The sequence below is a fragment of the Zootermopsis nevadensis genome, unplaced genomic scaffold (genome assembly GCF_977971745.1).
Source record: "Zootermopsis nevadensis isolate Lab colony 2312 unplaced genomic scaffold, Znev_1.0 Znev_ptg000022l, whole genome shotgun sequence".
Lineage (NCBI taxonomy): Eukaryota > Metazoa > Arthropoda > Insecta > Blattodea > Termopsidae > Zootermopsis > Zootermopsis nevadensis.
The window spans coordinates 10,709,541-10,727,893 of NW_028259154.1; the positions used below are offsets into that span (position 1 = coordinate 10,709,541).

At 39.6% G+C, this 18,353-nt stretch overlaps 1 protein-coding gene across 12 annotated transcripts in view; it reads right to left on the reverse strand.

Annotated features, from left to right (window-relative positions):
• The window catches only part of sns (nephrin adhesion molecule sticks and stones), a 436,207-nt gene that overhangs the window by 54,910 nt on the left and 362,944 nt on the right, over window positions 1-18,353 (reverse strand). The window contains exon 1 of one of the 12 annotated variants that reach the window (XM_087353861.1): window positions 2,950-3,073. The exons of the other annotated variants lie outside the window; for them this stretch is intronic. Within the exon in view, the coding sequence (XP_087209987.1) occupies window positions 2,950-2,965 (16 nt within the window). The 5' untranslated portion in view covers window positions 2,966-3,073. Of the gene's footprint in view, window positions 1-2,949; window positions 3,074-18,353 lie in introns of those variants that run through there. 12 annotated transcript variants of the gene reach the window in all.

Below are 18,353 nucleotides of genomic sequence, written 5' to 3' on the forward strand. Positions count from 1 at the left end.
ATCAAATAACTTTATCACATTTTTGTTTTACGATAATTTTATAAATAAATTATATCATTTAAAAGCAGATGTACTCATAAATTTTAGTTTTCTGTTCAATTTCAGTGTATCGAAAAGCAAAATTGATAACGCATGTGTGTCGCGAGTACCAACAAGTTCAGAATTACCATATAAGACGCCTCTGATACCCTTAGGGGAATTGATGCAAATATGAGCACTGCATTTAATATGAGCGCCTTCAGTGTTTCTTTTATCAGTGGCCTACTGCAATTTTACAGAATAGCTCATGATGTTGGCGGCTTGGGAAATCGTTACGGGAACGTTGGTATGAGAACTGTAGTTTTTCCTACTTCATTTTCTTAGAAATCCGAGTTGAAACGTGACTATTAAAAGCTTGCTTGACTTCTGTCGTATATTTAACTTACGTAACAAAGAATGTATATTATTAGTAATTTAAGATTAATACTTCATACCAAGCTTAATGGTATTCATATACGTACAGTTACAAATGCTTCCTTAATTAAAGTTCAATCTCTCAAGCTAGCAGTGACACCACATTTGTAAACTAATATTAGCGTTCTGGGTAATAATTATTCATGATAATTAATAGACTATCTGTGACTTAAAGGAGAATGATAATATTTAGTGAGCAAATATACCGTGAAACATAAAAGATAATCGTAAAAAAATTAAAATACTTGGATTGTCTTATTTCGTTGGATAAATAAATCAGTCATCATTTTTTCTTGCTTAGAACTGCATTTTGCATTTCGGTGATGCGTGTATCTTAAGTAATACAGTGGCACCTCTTTTAACCGACCTATATGGGGGATAAGCCGATAAGTCGGATGAGCGAGGGGAAAGGGAACGTGGTTACGGATATGAAAGATTAAGCAGTTGTATTAAAAAGCGCGTACCGGGGGACCCAATATGAAGCAGGTTATCTACAGTTTCTACCAACCATTGAGGGCTACGGGGCTCGGACGACAATCCATCACAACGCGCTCCGGACCAGCGAAGACATTACAGGCAAAGATTACGATGTCAACGGGAGTACCCAGCTAAAACCAACACACTTCAGTGTGACAGTCACAAGGACAATTGAGCAACGAAACGCAAAAAGCTTGAAAATTTCAGGTTCAGTTTAGGCCAATGTGTGCAGAATTTATAAATGGAACACAGGCGCAAGCAACAAACAGATCCTACTGTATAGACCACACGTCTCACGGCGCTGCTGGAGAAGTTGCCGATGCATCACGGCGCGCGCATATACTGCCAACTCTTTTATGGGCTATCAAAACTTCTTTATGGGGCATAACATGAAGATTTTCAGGCAAATATATCGTTCTCGTAGCCTTGCAATAAACCTTTACATTTAATAGCTGGTTTATATGAGAATAATTAAAGTGTTTGAAAGAAACTGCCCACTTTAAGGCATACTTAGCGTTTAACGTTCCCTTTTTTACAGAGTGGACAAAAATTCAATTCTCTCAACGAATGTCTTGCTTTAAAAATCAGTCTGTGCGAACATTTTTCCACCAATTAAAACTGTATTAACTCTTTTATAAATCCTCCTCCTGTGTTTTTATTTTATTGTAAACATAACTTTATTTGGCCCATGGCAAACCTTTATTCGATGGTTTACAAAACTCGATAATCGAAATATGGGAGTTATTTTTATATCTAAAACCAAGATTAATACTAATAGTAGTTTTTCTCTTAACTATAATTTAGGAGTTCGTTAAAATTCCGTAGGCCTTGTGCATCGCTTGGGTATCAGATTAATAGGAATTCTTTCTTTACACAAAGAATTGTCAGCTGACTGTTCTTTTTAAAGGACATTAGGAACATGTCACCAGAACGTTTATCAACGGATATGCAACGTTTTCGAAAAATTTCCTTCTAATTTTATAGTGAAATTATACATCGCATGTCCATATATCAACTAGCCCGAATAGGAAAAATATACACGAAGCCTGATACTGAAAGATTACTTAAACAAAAGCAGTGACAAATGCGTCGATAATGACTAGTTTTAAAATAACTGAATAACGTGAACATTCAATAAATCTACCGTGAAGTTTCAACAGAATATTTTCATTTATAATCTTACTCCTCGGGAACAGGTAAGACGTGCTGAATACGGCCTTAGATCTTTAAAAGTTTGAGAACCCCTGGTCAGGTCATAGACGAGAGGAATGCACAAACTGAGTTTTAAAACTATGGACACTGAGCCATCAGATGTGGTAACCACCGCCTACTTTCACCCCCAAATGCCCAGAGCAATGTTTTACGTTACTAAGAGTAGTTTTTGTGGGACAGAAACCGACACACCGTTGAGACAAAACAAAAGCTATGTAACGTAGAACTGGGACGTGTTTCTGTGGTGACTGAGACGTCATGACAAGTGACAGTCACTACGCGAGGCGTCTCACTCTGGGGAAAGAACATCGAGTGTAACAGCGCTGGTCGTGCGAATGACGGACACATTAGGACGATACTTTACGACGAACCTCACAACTTGCACAAATCATATCCTGTTGTAAGGACAGAGTAATAGGTTACAAGGGCTGGGTACATTGGTCGAATGGTGAGACATGCAATTCATACAGATCCTGCGAGATAAATCTATTGGAAAGCGGCCAGTTAGAACAGAAAAGAGATGGGATGAAATTCTGAAAATGATCTGTGAGAATGAGATTCTATGTCCTGAAAGAATAAGACAGCTCTTTAATGTATCCCAGAGGGCATAAAAAGGATTTCCCAACACCACTTCCTAACCTGTAGACTTGCCACAAAATATCTCTGAGTTTCGTTGAACGTTAGGAAAACACACGACGCCGAGCTGCCAGCCTTAGCACATACGTTATCGTGTCGCCTTCCCCTCGCCCCTTGCCGCTACTCAGCCCAGGTATTTTGCGTCTAATATACAGCAGAAATATGACTCACCGTCTGTTTCCATCATACTATACGCAGCTTACAATTCGTCGGATTGTCGTGCCTGTCCGAGTGTGACGTCACGGAGATGAAGCTTCTAGTGTGGACTTCACTCCTACTAAATCCAAAGAATTTACTTTAAATTCTTTCAACATATTATCCATTTAAAATGGTAACTTTACCAATGTTGCTCGCAACGTTTCAAGAGGTCTGTTTTCATTTTCGTCTAAATAAAGTAAAAAATATTATCTTTGCGGCGTTCAGAAAAATCCTTCTTTCTAACTCTTTGAATAAGCCTCCTTGCCACTTAATCCTTTTCGCAGAACTGATATTCCTGAGTGTCACAGATGAAAACAAAAATTATTTTCAGATATAAAGACACGAAAATTGAAAAATCCGTATTCCACGTATGGACCCGCTTTATATCTCATATTAATAACCTCAAAATCTTGACGTTTTAATGTTCAAGTAAGATTTACGACTAGCATCAAACACACAAGTAAACGTAACAATAGTTTAACGATTCCGTGCCTCTTAACACTCTTAATTCCTGAAAAGCAAACGAGACGCTGTAACACATGTTCCAAATAAATACCGCTGAGGCACGTCTTTCTTCATTAGTGTAATTACTGCATATCGAATGTCTCTCCCTATGCATCTTGAACAACGTACACTAGATGGAAGCACTTTGAAACAGTGGCCTCTAAAGGGCGTATCAGGTTCACCGTTGCCAGACCTTCTGTTGTCAAAATACTAAAGTGGGCGGGCTTTTCCGTGGCCTTCTAGCTCTGCTAGTCGTTTCATTGCCTTTTGTGCACTGCCTTAAGAGGTTCCTGTACTGGCCGCAGGCAGAATTTCACGAACCATTCAGGATTCTGGCAACACCGCTCACAGCACATCAAAGCGAGTTGGGCATTGCCAGGGAAACGCCTCGTAACACGAGCTTTGCATCCTGAATGATTCTCTAGTTATTTAACTAGTCTATTCCAACTGCAGAGGTTATATACTGCCAGACGAAATGCTGGTACGATCATGACAGAGGCTGTTTCAGTGTATAACTTACCTTTCGTTCCAGTATCATCCACAACGTTGGTGATATTTTTGTTCTAATTTGAATATGTGTACACTTCAAACCATTACGTACGACCGACAATGTAAAGACACTTGCGAGGAACTTCATTGTCAATAACAAACCACATTTTCTTCTTTATAATTTCCCTTACGAAGTTTAGGTCCGTTAGACCCGTTCCGACGTTACGTAAAGTGTTAAAACCATCTAATTCGTAATCCTCATGGCCCGTCGCTGAAAACTCCTCTTGGTAAAATCTAATCTGTACTCTGGCATTCAGTGAACATGATTCCTACACGTTAACTAGCATTTATTAATTAAATAGGTTATTTTCTTAACCTGAAGTAATTTTCTTGTGCTCTTACTTGGCTGTATCTTAAAGCTACTTCTTTCGATCCACGTAAAAATCTCATTTGTACCACTTCGATCATGTTTTTGATGGTTAGATCCAAGATCCCAGTATTCGTTTCCAGATAACGAACCAAAACAATTTTAAAGTCGAGACAGAATGGTGCTTTGGCAGGGACACTTAAACGACAGGTCATGCATGCAGTGTGAACTAAAGCCCGTGTCGCTGTAAACAGTAGTAGCCAACTAGCCGCAGTGACGCGGCGGCAGTTTTACGAATCACGTAGCGAAATTACAGTCAAGCGACGAAACACAGAATCGGTGCTGTCGTGTACATTCGTTATCTGCAGTGTTTCGTACTTCCAGTGGACAACGTCAGCAATGTCAATCACTTCCGGTCCATGTATTACGCATATGCATTTCAAGCACAGCCTATTTGCGATGTCCACGTATGTCCTGCATGTTTAATTAACTATTAAACAAACTTCCTACACAACAACCTGATTCTCTGACGAACAAAATAACTTATAAACAAATTACCCGAGCAATTCACAAATTAACTATCCCCACTGACGAACAAACTAACTGACAGACTAACTCCAGTATCAAAATTTCCCCAAAAATGTGTTTCTTTATTTACAAGTTGTTTTTAATTAATTCTGTATTTAAAAGTTTAGCCTAACGCTGTCATTAACCTACAATAAAATCGGCCTCATTACGATTCATACCCATGTGTTTAACCATTCTCTTCGGAATATTACAAGAGCCGTTACCAAATTGCGTCCTTCAAGGCCATTGAAAGACTCCTCCACCATTTCCACATTCATCTAAAGTTTCCAGATCAGCGTTACCAACTTTGCTACACTGGAGGTCCGAGCTGTCTTCACACGCCTGCTCTCTCTATCGGACCCAACTGAGTAGACGCCCCTCTCAACCTAAGGAAGGAATCAGATGCAGCTTCCGAAACACAGACGATGGACACAGTCCAAGAATTCAGTGATCTCGAAATAAAATAAATCCTCTCTTACTGTCATGGCCCTAAACTAATATTAGCTCAGCCGCCATGTTATTATGCTTTAGTTACTTAAAAATCATACCACAATAAAAGTTTTACATTTTAAAAGGTGTAAATTTCCAACGATATGAATATCATTCGATATAAAATTCCTTACATATTTCGGAAACGTCTTTCTAAACTTCAAATAATCAATTAAATTAATTTCTCTTAAGTTTGTTATAAACTGTTTAAATAATCGTGGCAATTCGCAGTCTACTTACAACTGCAACCATTTACATCATCGAACAAAAATATTTCAGTGTTAATATCATTTCCGCAATTTGCAATTTCCATGTTTATTCGTACATTTATTTGTTCCTATTAAATAACCGAAACGTCTCCTCGAATGTTTAACGATGGATTGAGTCCCACTTTTCAGCTGGTCTATTTCTAACAATTATGATTAGGTTTATGGTGACAAGAAATAACGCGATATCAATGGTCGACGCTGGATCGATACACAGGCTATATCGATTACTTTCCTCCGAAATCGCGAATCGATTTATCGATATCAACTTATACCGTACCGCATGGCGCTAGTGTTGCTAAGCACCGTCGTACCGAGGATTCTAATGGCATGGTGTTCATAAAGACTTTTCACGAAAATTGATGTTTCTAGTTCAGTCAGAAGAGGTCACTAATAGCTGCAAAGAAGAAACTGTGTCTTTCCGAACCCTAATAAATTATAAATTCATTAGCCATGTCCAGTTTCGTGAGCAATGACTTTATAGTCACGAGAAGAACAAAATGAATTTGACAATATTCACTGTATACTGGGAGAATGGTGCAGGAATGTAGCTTGTAACCATGCAGCGACCGATAAAATGCAGCTACTTTGAAGTGGACTGAATAGCCGTCACTGCAGCGTTCTGCATGACCGATAAATCACCCGCACTAGACGTGTAATATACCTCCTGACATCTACTGGATGCTCCTTAACCGACTTGTCGCTCTGACGTGTGCAAGTGGTCACGCTCCAGTCGGAAGGGCGAGTGGGGAGTCCGGGGGGGGCAAAGAGTGATTTGTGCACTGTCAGTGAGAGCCAGCAATTTTTGTTGAACAGACACTACAGTATGCCACCGGTTGTTGATTTTGTGAATGCTTAATTTGTATGACTTTCAAACGAGAGTCGAGAGACGTAGGTACATGTGCGTGATAAACTGTCCATCTGGCGTGCAGTCAACCGAAATGAAATATTATAAACGGACCATCGTAACAAAGAATTGGACATCGACAATTTATTCCATTAACTTCTACGCGTTTATGAAACCTTCTACGACAACTCTTCAAGTGGCAATGTCGTGGTCGAGTGGTTATCACTCCTGCTTCGTATTCGCTAAGTCCCGGATTCAAATCTCAGCCCGGAGATCGGATATCCTGACTGGGGTATTCGTGGTTTTCTCACAGTCAGTATATCCATCGGTCTAGGGCATGGGTGCTTAGAGACTGTGTGGCGGGTTCAAATCCCGCTCAAGGCATAGTTATTTATCCTCTGTCTCTGTTCTGCTGTCAGTGATTCTGAATTGGAATAGGCCACAACGCCTGATCCATAACAGCTGTTGAACATAAAAAGTCGTCAAATCACGTCGACCGGGGTAAGGTCCCGGATGGCGTTCATACCGTCATCAATGTCCAGAACACTAAGATGTATCAGGCAGAGGTGAAAATGTCACGAAGTGTCAATGTTGTAATGATTTAGTTTATTTCAATATTTTTATTTCATTCACTGAACGTGTGTATTCTTATTTTGGGGACACCTGTAATATACCGTCACCATATTCTTCAGGTTCCACGCTTTATTCCTTCAAATTCCATTTATCTGTGCGAAAATTTTATTTGTAATACATTTACCACGTCATAAACGAAAATACTCGATATCAGTAAACGCTAGACACAACAGAAGCTTCTAGCTCAGGCCGTACTCTGAGAGAGACCAATCACACAAATATTCTTCTTTTTTATATTTTACTATAAAAATTCGTGATTTGTCGTCTATCAAAAAATGACGTCATCAAACAATGTTACGTTATATTTTACTCGGCATTGTTGTACCAACACAACAATGCCGAGTAAACAAATGACTTGAGTAAGACACTAAACTAACTCAAGATTTTAAAACGCAAAGCGTTTTAAACACTTGACCAACCCCCCCCCCCCCCCACCGAAGGGGATTGATCAAGTGATTTAACCCCCCATTCGGGGGGGGGGGGTTGGTCAACCCCCCCGAGGAGCGCTCTGCTCTTATTTATTATTATTCAGTGTTCTGTCTGACGACAAGTCCATTGCTCTGCCCAAAAAGAGTTCGCCAGGTTTCCCTATTCTCAGCTTCTCGTTTTAACTCCTGAAACTTCATCTTCTTTCCTTGTTTCAGATCGTCAGTTAGCTGTATCAGTCTTCTTCCCAGTCCTCTCTTTCCTTCAACCTGGCCTTCGATGATATCACTCAGTAACCCATTCCTTCTCATAATATGTCCCAGCCAGTTAGCTTTCCTTCGTGTAATCGCCTGCAGAATGTTTCTTTGCTCGTTGACTCTCCTCAATACTTCTTCGTTGGTCACTCAATCCGTCCACCTGATCTTCTCTATTCTTCTCCAACACCACATTTCAAAACTCTCCAGTTATTTCTGTTCCTTCTTCCTGAGTGTCCAAGTCTCTGCTCCATACAGCGCGAATCTCCATACGTAACACTTCACTAGTTTCTTCTACATCCCCAAGCCCAACTTGCTAGTGAGAAGTATCCTCTTCTTGACGAAAGCTGTCTTGCTTTTACTTCCTTGGTGCATAGGGCGTCCGTCGTGACTATGCTTCCCAAGTACTTGAAATGCTCCACATTCTCCAACTGTTGGTTTCCAATTACAACGTTCAATGGTTCTGCTCTCGGTGCTATCCTCATTACCTTTGATTTTTCAATGTTGATTTCCATTCCATACTCTCTACCTGTTTCCACTAACTTGTCCATCATGTTCTGTAATTCCTCCTCTTCCTTCGCCAATACTACATCTCGTCTGCATACTTTACAGTCTTTATCACTCTTCCTCCAATTTTGAAGTCTCCTGTTCCCTCCAGAGCTTCCTTGGCAAGCCATTCCCCGTACAGGTTAAAAAGAATTGGTGAAAAGCAGCATCCCTGTCTTACACCTCTACCTATCTCAACGCTGTTGGTGTCTCATGAGTCCAGTCTCACTTTGACTTTTTGCTGCATGTACAGGTTTTCGATTAGTCTTCTATCTCGCCAATCAATTCCAATTCTCTGTAGGATCCTCATTAATTTCTTCCATTTTACTCTATCGAAGTCAAAGCCATGTCATAGAGCATATGACTTTTAGAAGATATCCGTCTTCTGGGTTATTGCGCCTCCGTCATCAGGGCGATGACGGAGGCAGTATGACCTCTGAAACGTTGGTTAACATCGACCAGACTACACAGCGCAACAACCCAGAAGACAGAAATCTTCGTACTCACCGCTGTGAGAACCTCAAGTCTTACATATGACTTTTAGTTTGATTTTGTCATTGCTGTTGGGAGTGCTTCTATGCTCTGACACACCGGAATCTACCTCTGGGACGCTACAGCAAATTGGATCTTAAAAATTCCCTTTTACAGCTCTTGCGACAATTCTTCACGAAATCATACACTTCGGAATTTATCCCACCAAACCACCGTAACCAAACCCTGCATCACCGTGTTCAATTCTCAAAAAAACGCAGAACTGAACAAATAACGTTGTACTGTCTGGCGTATTCAAAACAGGAAGCTCCTGAAAACGAATTTAGAAATTAGGTTTATATCCCACGACATGTAAGGCGATGATTATTGAGCTGCTTTTCTGTTCACTCTTCTTCCTATGTTCCACGTTATATGAAGCTCATTACTATCTGTTCTAAAAACACTCGACTGGCAGTGGAACTTATTTTATTCTTACCTGCAAGCACTTTACACTTAGTGAAGAAATATTTATATGTTGTGCAAAGACGGTAATAATAAACATATGAAAATTCATGATCGTCTTTATAAGAGGCCCTGAGTCCGATTTACTATTTCCTGAAAATCAGATCCAGAATTATCCTACCATCAACAACTATGTCTTCCCAGACGTCTCCTGTATTCAGATTTTCCGACCTGAACTTAGTACACATTTTATTTATCTCGTACATGGATGTTACTTGTATCACTCATCCCCGTTGATTTGATGACCCCCCCAACAACAGGAACCAAAGAGTACAAATTAAAGAGCTCCTCAATACGCAGTTTTCTGTACCTTCAACATTAAATTCGCCCTTCAACTTTAAATGCAGTTAACCACGTAATTCCGTTCGGCAGTGTGTAGCCTGAAACACGCCTTTATTTTCTGTATCGGATGTCTTATAAGACAAGCTCGAGACGTGTTTTCCGTCCGTACCAGAATACACATAACATCCCCCTGCATTCTATGCAACGTGTGTATAGCCGTATTAAATCCGCCTTGTTCGATAGTTTCCACTTTGGTCACAAGATCGCAGCACCTCAATGTCTATTTCTCGACTTTTCTCATCCGTCATTTTGTCTTCACAGCTCGTAGTTCAGAGCATGATTCCGAGGTCGTGCAGAACGACATAACCTCCAAATCAAAATTTAATCCAAATTCTTTTAATGATTCTCGAGTAGAATAGACTTGACAGACGAACGCAAAGACACTGCCTGCCCACAGCGCGTTTTCTTATGAACTTCGTGAAAAGAAAACATAATAAATAATTTGAACAAATGCCGATGGCAAAGTTTCAGTGTACCCAGCCGGGTCCACTATCTTCTCCATTTTAATTCGAAGCGTGCGGCCTAACATCCAGGAAGACAATCGCATCGAGTATCGATTAAAGAGTAATTGCTCGAAACAGATGACGTAACGTGGAGGTCACACAGGTTAATTTCGCAATCAGTTTGTTCATAATTGTCAAATCAATTTGCATGCTTCTTTGCGGATTCAACAAATTGATTTGGCCACATAAAGCATATTTATCACTTTCTATTGCTCCCATAAATCGAATACAGTAATAAAACGCGTTGCTAGGATACCGGCTCCAATCCACACTGCAGTTAACGTCGGACTACGTTTTGTTTTACTTTCCACGATGGATCAGTCAGTAATGCTACTGGATTATACGAGTTCAGTGCCCAGCAGGGGTACTGCCCGGGTGCACACGGGATCTTTCTCGAAGGGTAAATCAGCTGAAGCGTCAAGATGAAATTTTATCTTAATCTGGTATCGAGGGGAAAGAATAAGTGGAGTTGTGACACTGCACCCTACGTCTTAGGCACATTTTTACCTTTCGTTTGATTTGACAATTTCACGATGGATTTTGGCTGAGGGACTACCCTGATTGGCCCAATCTCTCAGCCCATTTCTCCAACCCCACATAAATAATCCCAGCTTCACAGAATCGCCACTCCGGCCCTGAAGATGGATACAGTATGTTTCTCCGAAACGCTGGTATCTACCGAAAAGGGTACACGGCCCCAAAACCCAAAAGAATAGCATCAACTGTACTTTTAAACTACGATTTCCGAGAAATTTTTCTGAAGTTCAACCCAGAATGGCAAAGGTTAGGATCTCGCCAGGACACTGACATTTCTATCAACTACCCTGTTATAGGTCCATCAGATTCATACCCAAAAGTCACAGTGGACTATTATCTTACGGGAGAAGCGATTGAATATGAAGTTGGTCCACTCATCTTCAACTGATGCTGAGTCTGTGAGATCTCAGCCGTGTGTTACTTAAGTACACAAGTTTATATTTACTTTTTAGAATATCTTTATCATGTCTCGATGAACTGAGGATAAGATTCTGGGTTAGAAACGTACATGGTACGAATATTACGCTTTCTTGGGGGCTACCTTCTCGTCGGTCCGCACATTAAGGTACATGAGGGCAATAAAGTCCATGTAAAGAAAGTAATACATTAAGAAAAATAAGTTTTAATAAAAAAATCACGTCAGATATGAGCTATTTCAGGAATCATCTCAAATAAAAAAAACACAAATATTTATCTTGCAATGTATAAAATTAATGTATGCAAATGGACCTTAATGATGGGGGTTAATATAATAAGGCCCAGAAATTAAGAGCTGATTATAAATCACAGTAATGTTGCGTAACGAAAGGGCTTAAGTTCTGACACATTTTCATTACTAGGAATTACATTATTTTACACGACATTCAATACTTTCAAAATACATACTAAAACACAAAAATCTTCTTACATTTGAAAACTCTCTGGGGCCAGGAGTAAAAGAAGCTAATTCTTGCAGCCTTGAACAAAAGAAAATGTGTGAAAAGTGAATTCTAAAGTATAGGGTGACCTTGAACTTTGGGATTTGGTACCAGTCAGCTTGTTGGTCTGATTCCGAAGAGGGTCGAATTGCGGACCTTCACGATCACAGTGAAAAACTGTGGGGTCTGGATCTCCTAAGTAAATGAATGCAGTTAATTAATACCATCATGGCGACGTCGTAAATCTCCGAGGCCGAACTTATTATAAAATATTACTGCAATATCGGAGTAGAGCAGCAACTTCTTCCAGCAGATGCACTGCCATATTACCATGACAACAGCACCTGGCCTGCCCTTTGACCTGAACGCGATTCGATCTTCCTTTGTTGTAAGAACTCTGCATACGAAGAACAGATCCCATGTGTACACGCCAGTTCCGATATTACAAACAACATTACGAAGACGCACGAAGTGGGAGCCGAACAGCACGACATCAACGAAGAGCCTGGTTTCAATACTCCACAGAGGATTCCTTTACTTTCCAACCACGACTAGACCGGCGTTCGGACACCAAACCCTGAAGTTACTTCTCCCACCCAATGCAGAGTTTAAAGACACATCTAGCTTTACAGTGGGACCACGTTACCGTGGTACAAAATGTAATTACCATATTTCCTCTACTTTAAGATGCCATGGATTTAGCAATATTTTTTCAGGAAGACATGACGCCGTATAGATTCTTAGACGCCATCATATGTAAGACGCAGCCCCGATTTTAAGACATTTTAAAATGTGAGAAATACAGGCAGCCCTCGATTTGCGCCGATTCAGAACAACGCCGATTTTGAAACCAAAAAGTCAAAAACTGAAAAAATATATTTTACTATTATTTATAACCTTCTTGCAATGTATCTCGTACTGATTCTTATTCGAAATCGTAATTCTTACATCGCTGATTTTGAATAAAAATTATAAATACAGTCATCTCTGTAATTACGTAATGTTTCTTTAAAGCGAATTTGCTCCAATGAGATCGATGAATCGGTAAAAGCTGTTTGTGAAATGAAAACTTTTGCATATGCGAGTTTGCTCTTATGAAATTTCATTCCTGGTGCTTTAAACTTTCAAAGGACTAATTTAATCTCTGCGGAGTTACCGGGGTTATTTTTACTACGCGATTTTCTATCGGTCGGCGTCTTACATGAATGCAATTATCGCATAACAGCAGAGATGACTGTACACATCAATCACATGAAAGAATCTCAGTCAATCCCGGGGACCAACGAATTGCCGATTGTAAGTGTATAAAACATATTTTTAAATACTCTTTATTTTATTTACGTTATTTCAGAGCTTTAAATGTAATGCCATTATATTACTCGTCAATGTTTTGGTGCTGGGAACGCATGTCATTGACTCCCCATTGATTTATATTATAAAAGAGTTTCAATTTACGTCGATTCCGTTTACGCCGGTTCGACCAGGAACACATTCCCGGCGTAAATCGAGGGCTACCTGCATACGTCTTAAAATCGAAGAAACAGATACTTAACATGAGTAAGGTTTTTAACACAAAGACGACACTGTGAAGAAAATATAGGACGAGTGGGTACATTTAAATTTGTGGTTGGCCATTCTCCAGGATGATGACACTTCAGAAACCACCACACTAGTGCCACGCCTTCGTGTGACGTAGGAAGCTCCAGTTCGGACTAAGAAAATGGCGCTACTGTGAGTTATAAATTTCGACTCAGATACTCAAAGCATCCAGTCGCAGGTGGTTCACTCGCAAGCATAGGAAAAGGCAAACAGTTGACTGTAGGAGAATGATTTTTTCGAAGCTGGTAGCTCTGAGCTCTGATTCGAGTGATGATCATATCGCGACGCGGTCATAAACGAAAGAGGGATGATAATATTAAAATGAATCTGGGACAAAGATGAGTGAAAATCTTTAAACTGCACTGAATTTAATTTGGTTACGAAAAAAACAACTTCCACAAAAGTAGGGAACGTTCAGATTATCAAGTGTTTTCGAACAGTTCTGTTAGCCGATTAATTAGTAGTTAGTACAGAGAGACAGCGTTATTTGGGCAATTAATGCAGCTGTGAAACAATCTCATGACTTGAAATAAGAACAACAACAAAATATGGAACTTCAATTTTGTTCCTTTCTGATGTCAAAACATATAGAAGTTCCGACAAAATTATTTTTACGCACATTAAAATATGTGGTCAGCCCTGACATTAATTTAGAAACAAAACACTGATTTCGTTAGAAATACAATCAATGTACACTGATCCCCATTTTTATGACTGTGGATTATTTTACACGAATTCCCCGACAGAAAGCATGGCAGTCGACACAAAGTCACTGTGGCCGCTCTTCCCCTATATCTGCAACAGATATAATAAAATCATATTTCAGACTGCAATAACAATCTGAGAGAGAAAAAAAGCTTTGTGTAACAGCTCGGGTTACAAACGCAGCAACAAGAGTGGACAAGCGTTGTATACGGCAAAAAACACAATCCCTTTATGTATTTTATTTATACTGTCCATAGGTCTGTCATTTACAGTGTTTCTTCGGATACCAAGTGCACTCTCTCCGTGATTCCATTCAAATAAGTACATTAATACTACAAGATCTTCCTCTTCGATATATGTGAAACTCTTTGAGAACAAAATTCAACCTTCTCCCATCATTTTCTCCCACTTAAGCTACTTCTCCAAGAATACCAACCTTACTATTGAGACAAATAAACATTCGGGAGCAAAAGCTTTACGATGACATGTTTAAAAAGTGTAAAAATTAATTGAAACTATTTTTCAATGACAATTAAACATATCGAGGCATCCTTTTGTGTCAAGAACGAAATTTCTGAGCAATAAGACAATTTTTTATAAATATTTAAAATACGATTTAAGATTCGAGCAAGGAGTCTTGTTATATTGATAGATCATAACAGTACGTCACTAAATAACTCGCCTGCTAAACGATACAGAGAAACAATATGCATGTTGCTAGGAAACTAACTTACTTAAGTAGATGACTTAGGAAACCCAAAGGTTCATCACCGAATTAGCCAAAGCCCTTCACCGGTCCCTGTCCTGTACAAGCAAAATCCAATCCCGTTGCTAGGCTAGTCAACACAGAGGCAAAGAATATGAACACTGAATGTTATTGATAAATCAACAAGGATTTCCAAAAATGACTACAGTTTTGTAAGCGAGAAACATTAATTTAAAAATTCTGACCTTCCTCGTGTTGAAATCCTGCCGTAGACAGTAATTAGGATGTATTAGAACATTAAAAACGATATTACTTGAAAAACTTCTAACGATAACATAACCTAAAATTTAGGATCTAATATTCAGTGTCGTAGGCTAGTTGTTGGCCGCACTGCAAAATGGCGTGTGGTCGCCACGCTATTGATGGTGGTGTTTCAGGGAATTACAGTCGAGGGTGACACGCGAATAGCGAAACTCGCAAACAAGGTAATGGTCTATGTTAAATGCGAATTTCCTCTTTGAGATTCACCTCTCAGCAGTAAATTAGAACGAATTATCTTTGGAAAGTTTTCTGTAATATATCTGTGCGAGATTTTCACAGTTCTTAACCCATGTGAGCTACATTACAGCTCGGCTAATCTTGTACCTCGCTAATGGACCATCTCGCAAAGTTTGGCTCTCTTACCCGTGCTCTCAAACAGTGAATATGTTTAAACGTGCTTACTAACAGCACACGGAAGAATAAACAAGAAAAAGGAGAGAAACAGCGCCTCTTTCGTCAGATACGTGAATCAAGGTAAATTGTGTTCGTCATCACTTATAACCGGTGCGCGACAGACGTGCAACATTCAGACTGTCGGAACGTTCCACACACCCATATAAATTAGCCAGATAAGGCTGACTGCTGGAAACCATCCCAGTCTCAGTGCTTTGCGCATTCTGGTGGCGGAGTATGAAGACGTCTCGAAACAGCAAACAAACGCTGCAACTCGGGACCGCGTATCAGCGAAATCACAATTTTGGGATACCGGACAGATTACATCAGCAATGCAGTGTGTGATTTGTAGTTACGAGAAACCCGGTTCTAACCTTGACAACAAACCTATTCCCCAATTCCCATTCAGAGATAAGAAAAAGACGTTTATTTAATAACGCCATGTCAAGTACTTACGTTATGTAGCATCGGGAAAGATACCACAGGACAATTATTAAAAAAGTTTCAATCACGAAATTGTATGCTTCAAGGTCATTAAAATACTTCACGTTGTACGATGTTGCTATGACTTTGAAGCATGTAACCTGATGACGGCTGTATTCCAAGCTGGTGGATGTGGAAGGATATAGCATATAAGGATATATCTGGTAGCAGTCAGAGGAAAAACGTGTTTAGCCAGACTTGCCATCTCATAGCTCACGATCAAAATGTAACATTTCCAAATGTGAAGCAGGATTTATAACCACCACAAAACAAGGTTATATTTTAAATACGCCACGGCCATTTCTTTTCAACGTCTGTCAAGACATTAGTTGTATCAATTACTAAAATAATTTGATCTGCTAAAACAGCGTTGTCACACTATGAATAAGAACAGATCAATTTATTTTTTCAAAGTTTAATTTTCGAACAGAGTGTTTTCAAGTTTGTTCAGTCGGATAAACGATACCTCGATCGAAGTCATTAGCACAATTGCATGCAGACATGGTTGCTCAACAGTCGACAACAGATGTCAGGAGTGATCAGATGCAATTAAAACTGTGCCAGTTAGCGCATGCGCGTGAAGAACTGAGCCATATCCATCCCTGTAATTCAAAATATTGCTGAAGGAAGCCACTGCATTTGTTTCTTTGTTCATCTAACGACGCTTTGTTAATACCATCAGAAAATGTAAATGATTATGGATGCAGAAGTGAGGGAGGGTGTAGAATCAAGTGATCGTAGCATTGTCTAGTTGAAATACTAGAGACACGAACAGTGACGAAGTCTTCCGAAGGTGAACCTTTGAAAACAACTCGGCCGACATATTGCGGACAAGGACGTGACGTAACGTAACAACGCTAGAATATGAAGAGAAAACTTAATCAGACATTTGAAAGAAACGGAAGAATTAGACTTGGTAGAAACGAGGGGAAAATTCAAAAAGGAAGGAGGAAGAAAGCTAAACGAATACTTTCAAAACTAAACTTGACAATATCACTTCTAGAATCTTAACACGCGTAATTTCATAGAGATCATTTGGGTCTATTGTTTTTAATCCTAAATGTGTTTTAAGCCAGAACTTGGCCGTGTAAAGAAAATCACATTCCTTTGTCCAAATCAATGAGCTACTTGAATCGATTTATCAATTCAAAATTGCCATTTATCAGTGACAAAGATGTCCTCTTGTTACCTTTATCGTACACCCCTGCTGGCTGCACGCATCTAAGACAACCCTTTCGAACACCCGGAGCGTCAATTACAGAAAGAAATGTAATTTTGAAACTTAACGTTTGCAAGGTAGCGTTAGAAACCTCTCAAAGCGTTCATATAACGGAAAAGCAATTACGGTCGGCAGCATGCCACACTCCGATGTCTGTTGATTTGTCGCCCCAGCCAGGCGTCTGTCTCAGTTCTATCGTCTCTTGTTTCTTTTCAGTTTCTCTAGCCACTACCAACCTCCTTAATCCAAAATAAGTAACCCAACTTCTAAGTTTCGGAGCTGGGATATTTAACGCCGTCGAATCAAGTACTGAAGTTATAACTCGACTATAAATACTAAATTATTTTTGAATGACAATAGACGAAAATGTTTAAGAAAGCTGCAGTGTTGTAAACGCATATAAAAATGTGATTTTATCGGATATTTAGGTTATGTCACACACTGGAATCTTAATTTGATAGACCTTACCTTAAGACTATGTGAGAATAAGGTGAGAAGGAGAACAGTGGACTTAAGAAAGGCAAAGAAACAAGGAATGTAGGTTAGCCTTTTCTTAGAATTCTCAGGACTGAAAGTTACTATGGCTGAGATTAACTGGACATGTGACATGTGTAGGGGATTCAAGACACGAAACATCGTTATTGAAAAACAACTCGAAAGGCTTGTGTTTAAATTAGAAGATCACAGCAAAAGGGATCTAACATAAACAATGAAGATATGAACTTATCTGCTCTGGCACGGAGTAGCTACGAACTGGTAACAATAACGAAAATTTGCAACCATCGGCTTGAGATATTAACGTGACAATAGTCACGTAAGGAATTTTCAACCGATTAACTAATTTCATGAGACAAGTCTCACTAAATAAATAGCGTAGCTTTGCGTACGTAAAGGACGCCGGAATATCTCAATTACGGGCATGTCAGCACTTGAAATTTAGTACGTGTACGGTTTCCATCGGTCTGGGAACAAGACACCAAAGTTTCGGAGGAACATAGAGCCTCCATCTTCAAGGCTGGCTTACAACCCAGAAGACACAGATCGACACTATACATCACTACTTTTCCTTCGGACGCTGCGTAATGACTGTTTTGTACATGTGACACAGTCAAATTCACAAGCAACCTAAAAGATTCTCAGAAATTTCATTAGCATTTCAATGCACACACACAAACATCATCTCTTTTCGCAGCAGGCTGACAACCTGATCCTGGAAACTGTTAATTAAAAGAACGGTACAGTTTTAATTAAACAAACATCAGCGCTGCAGG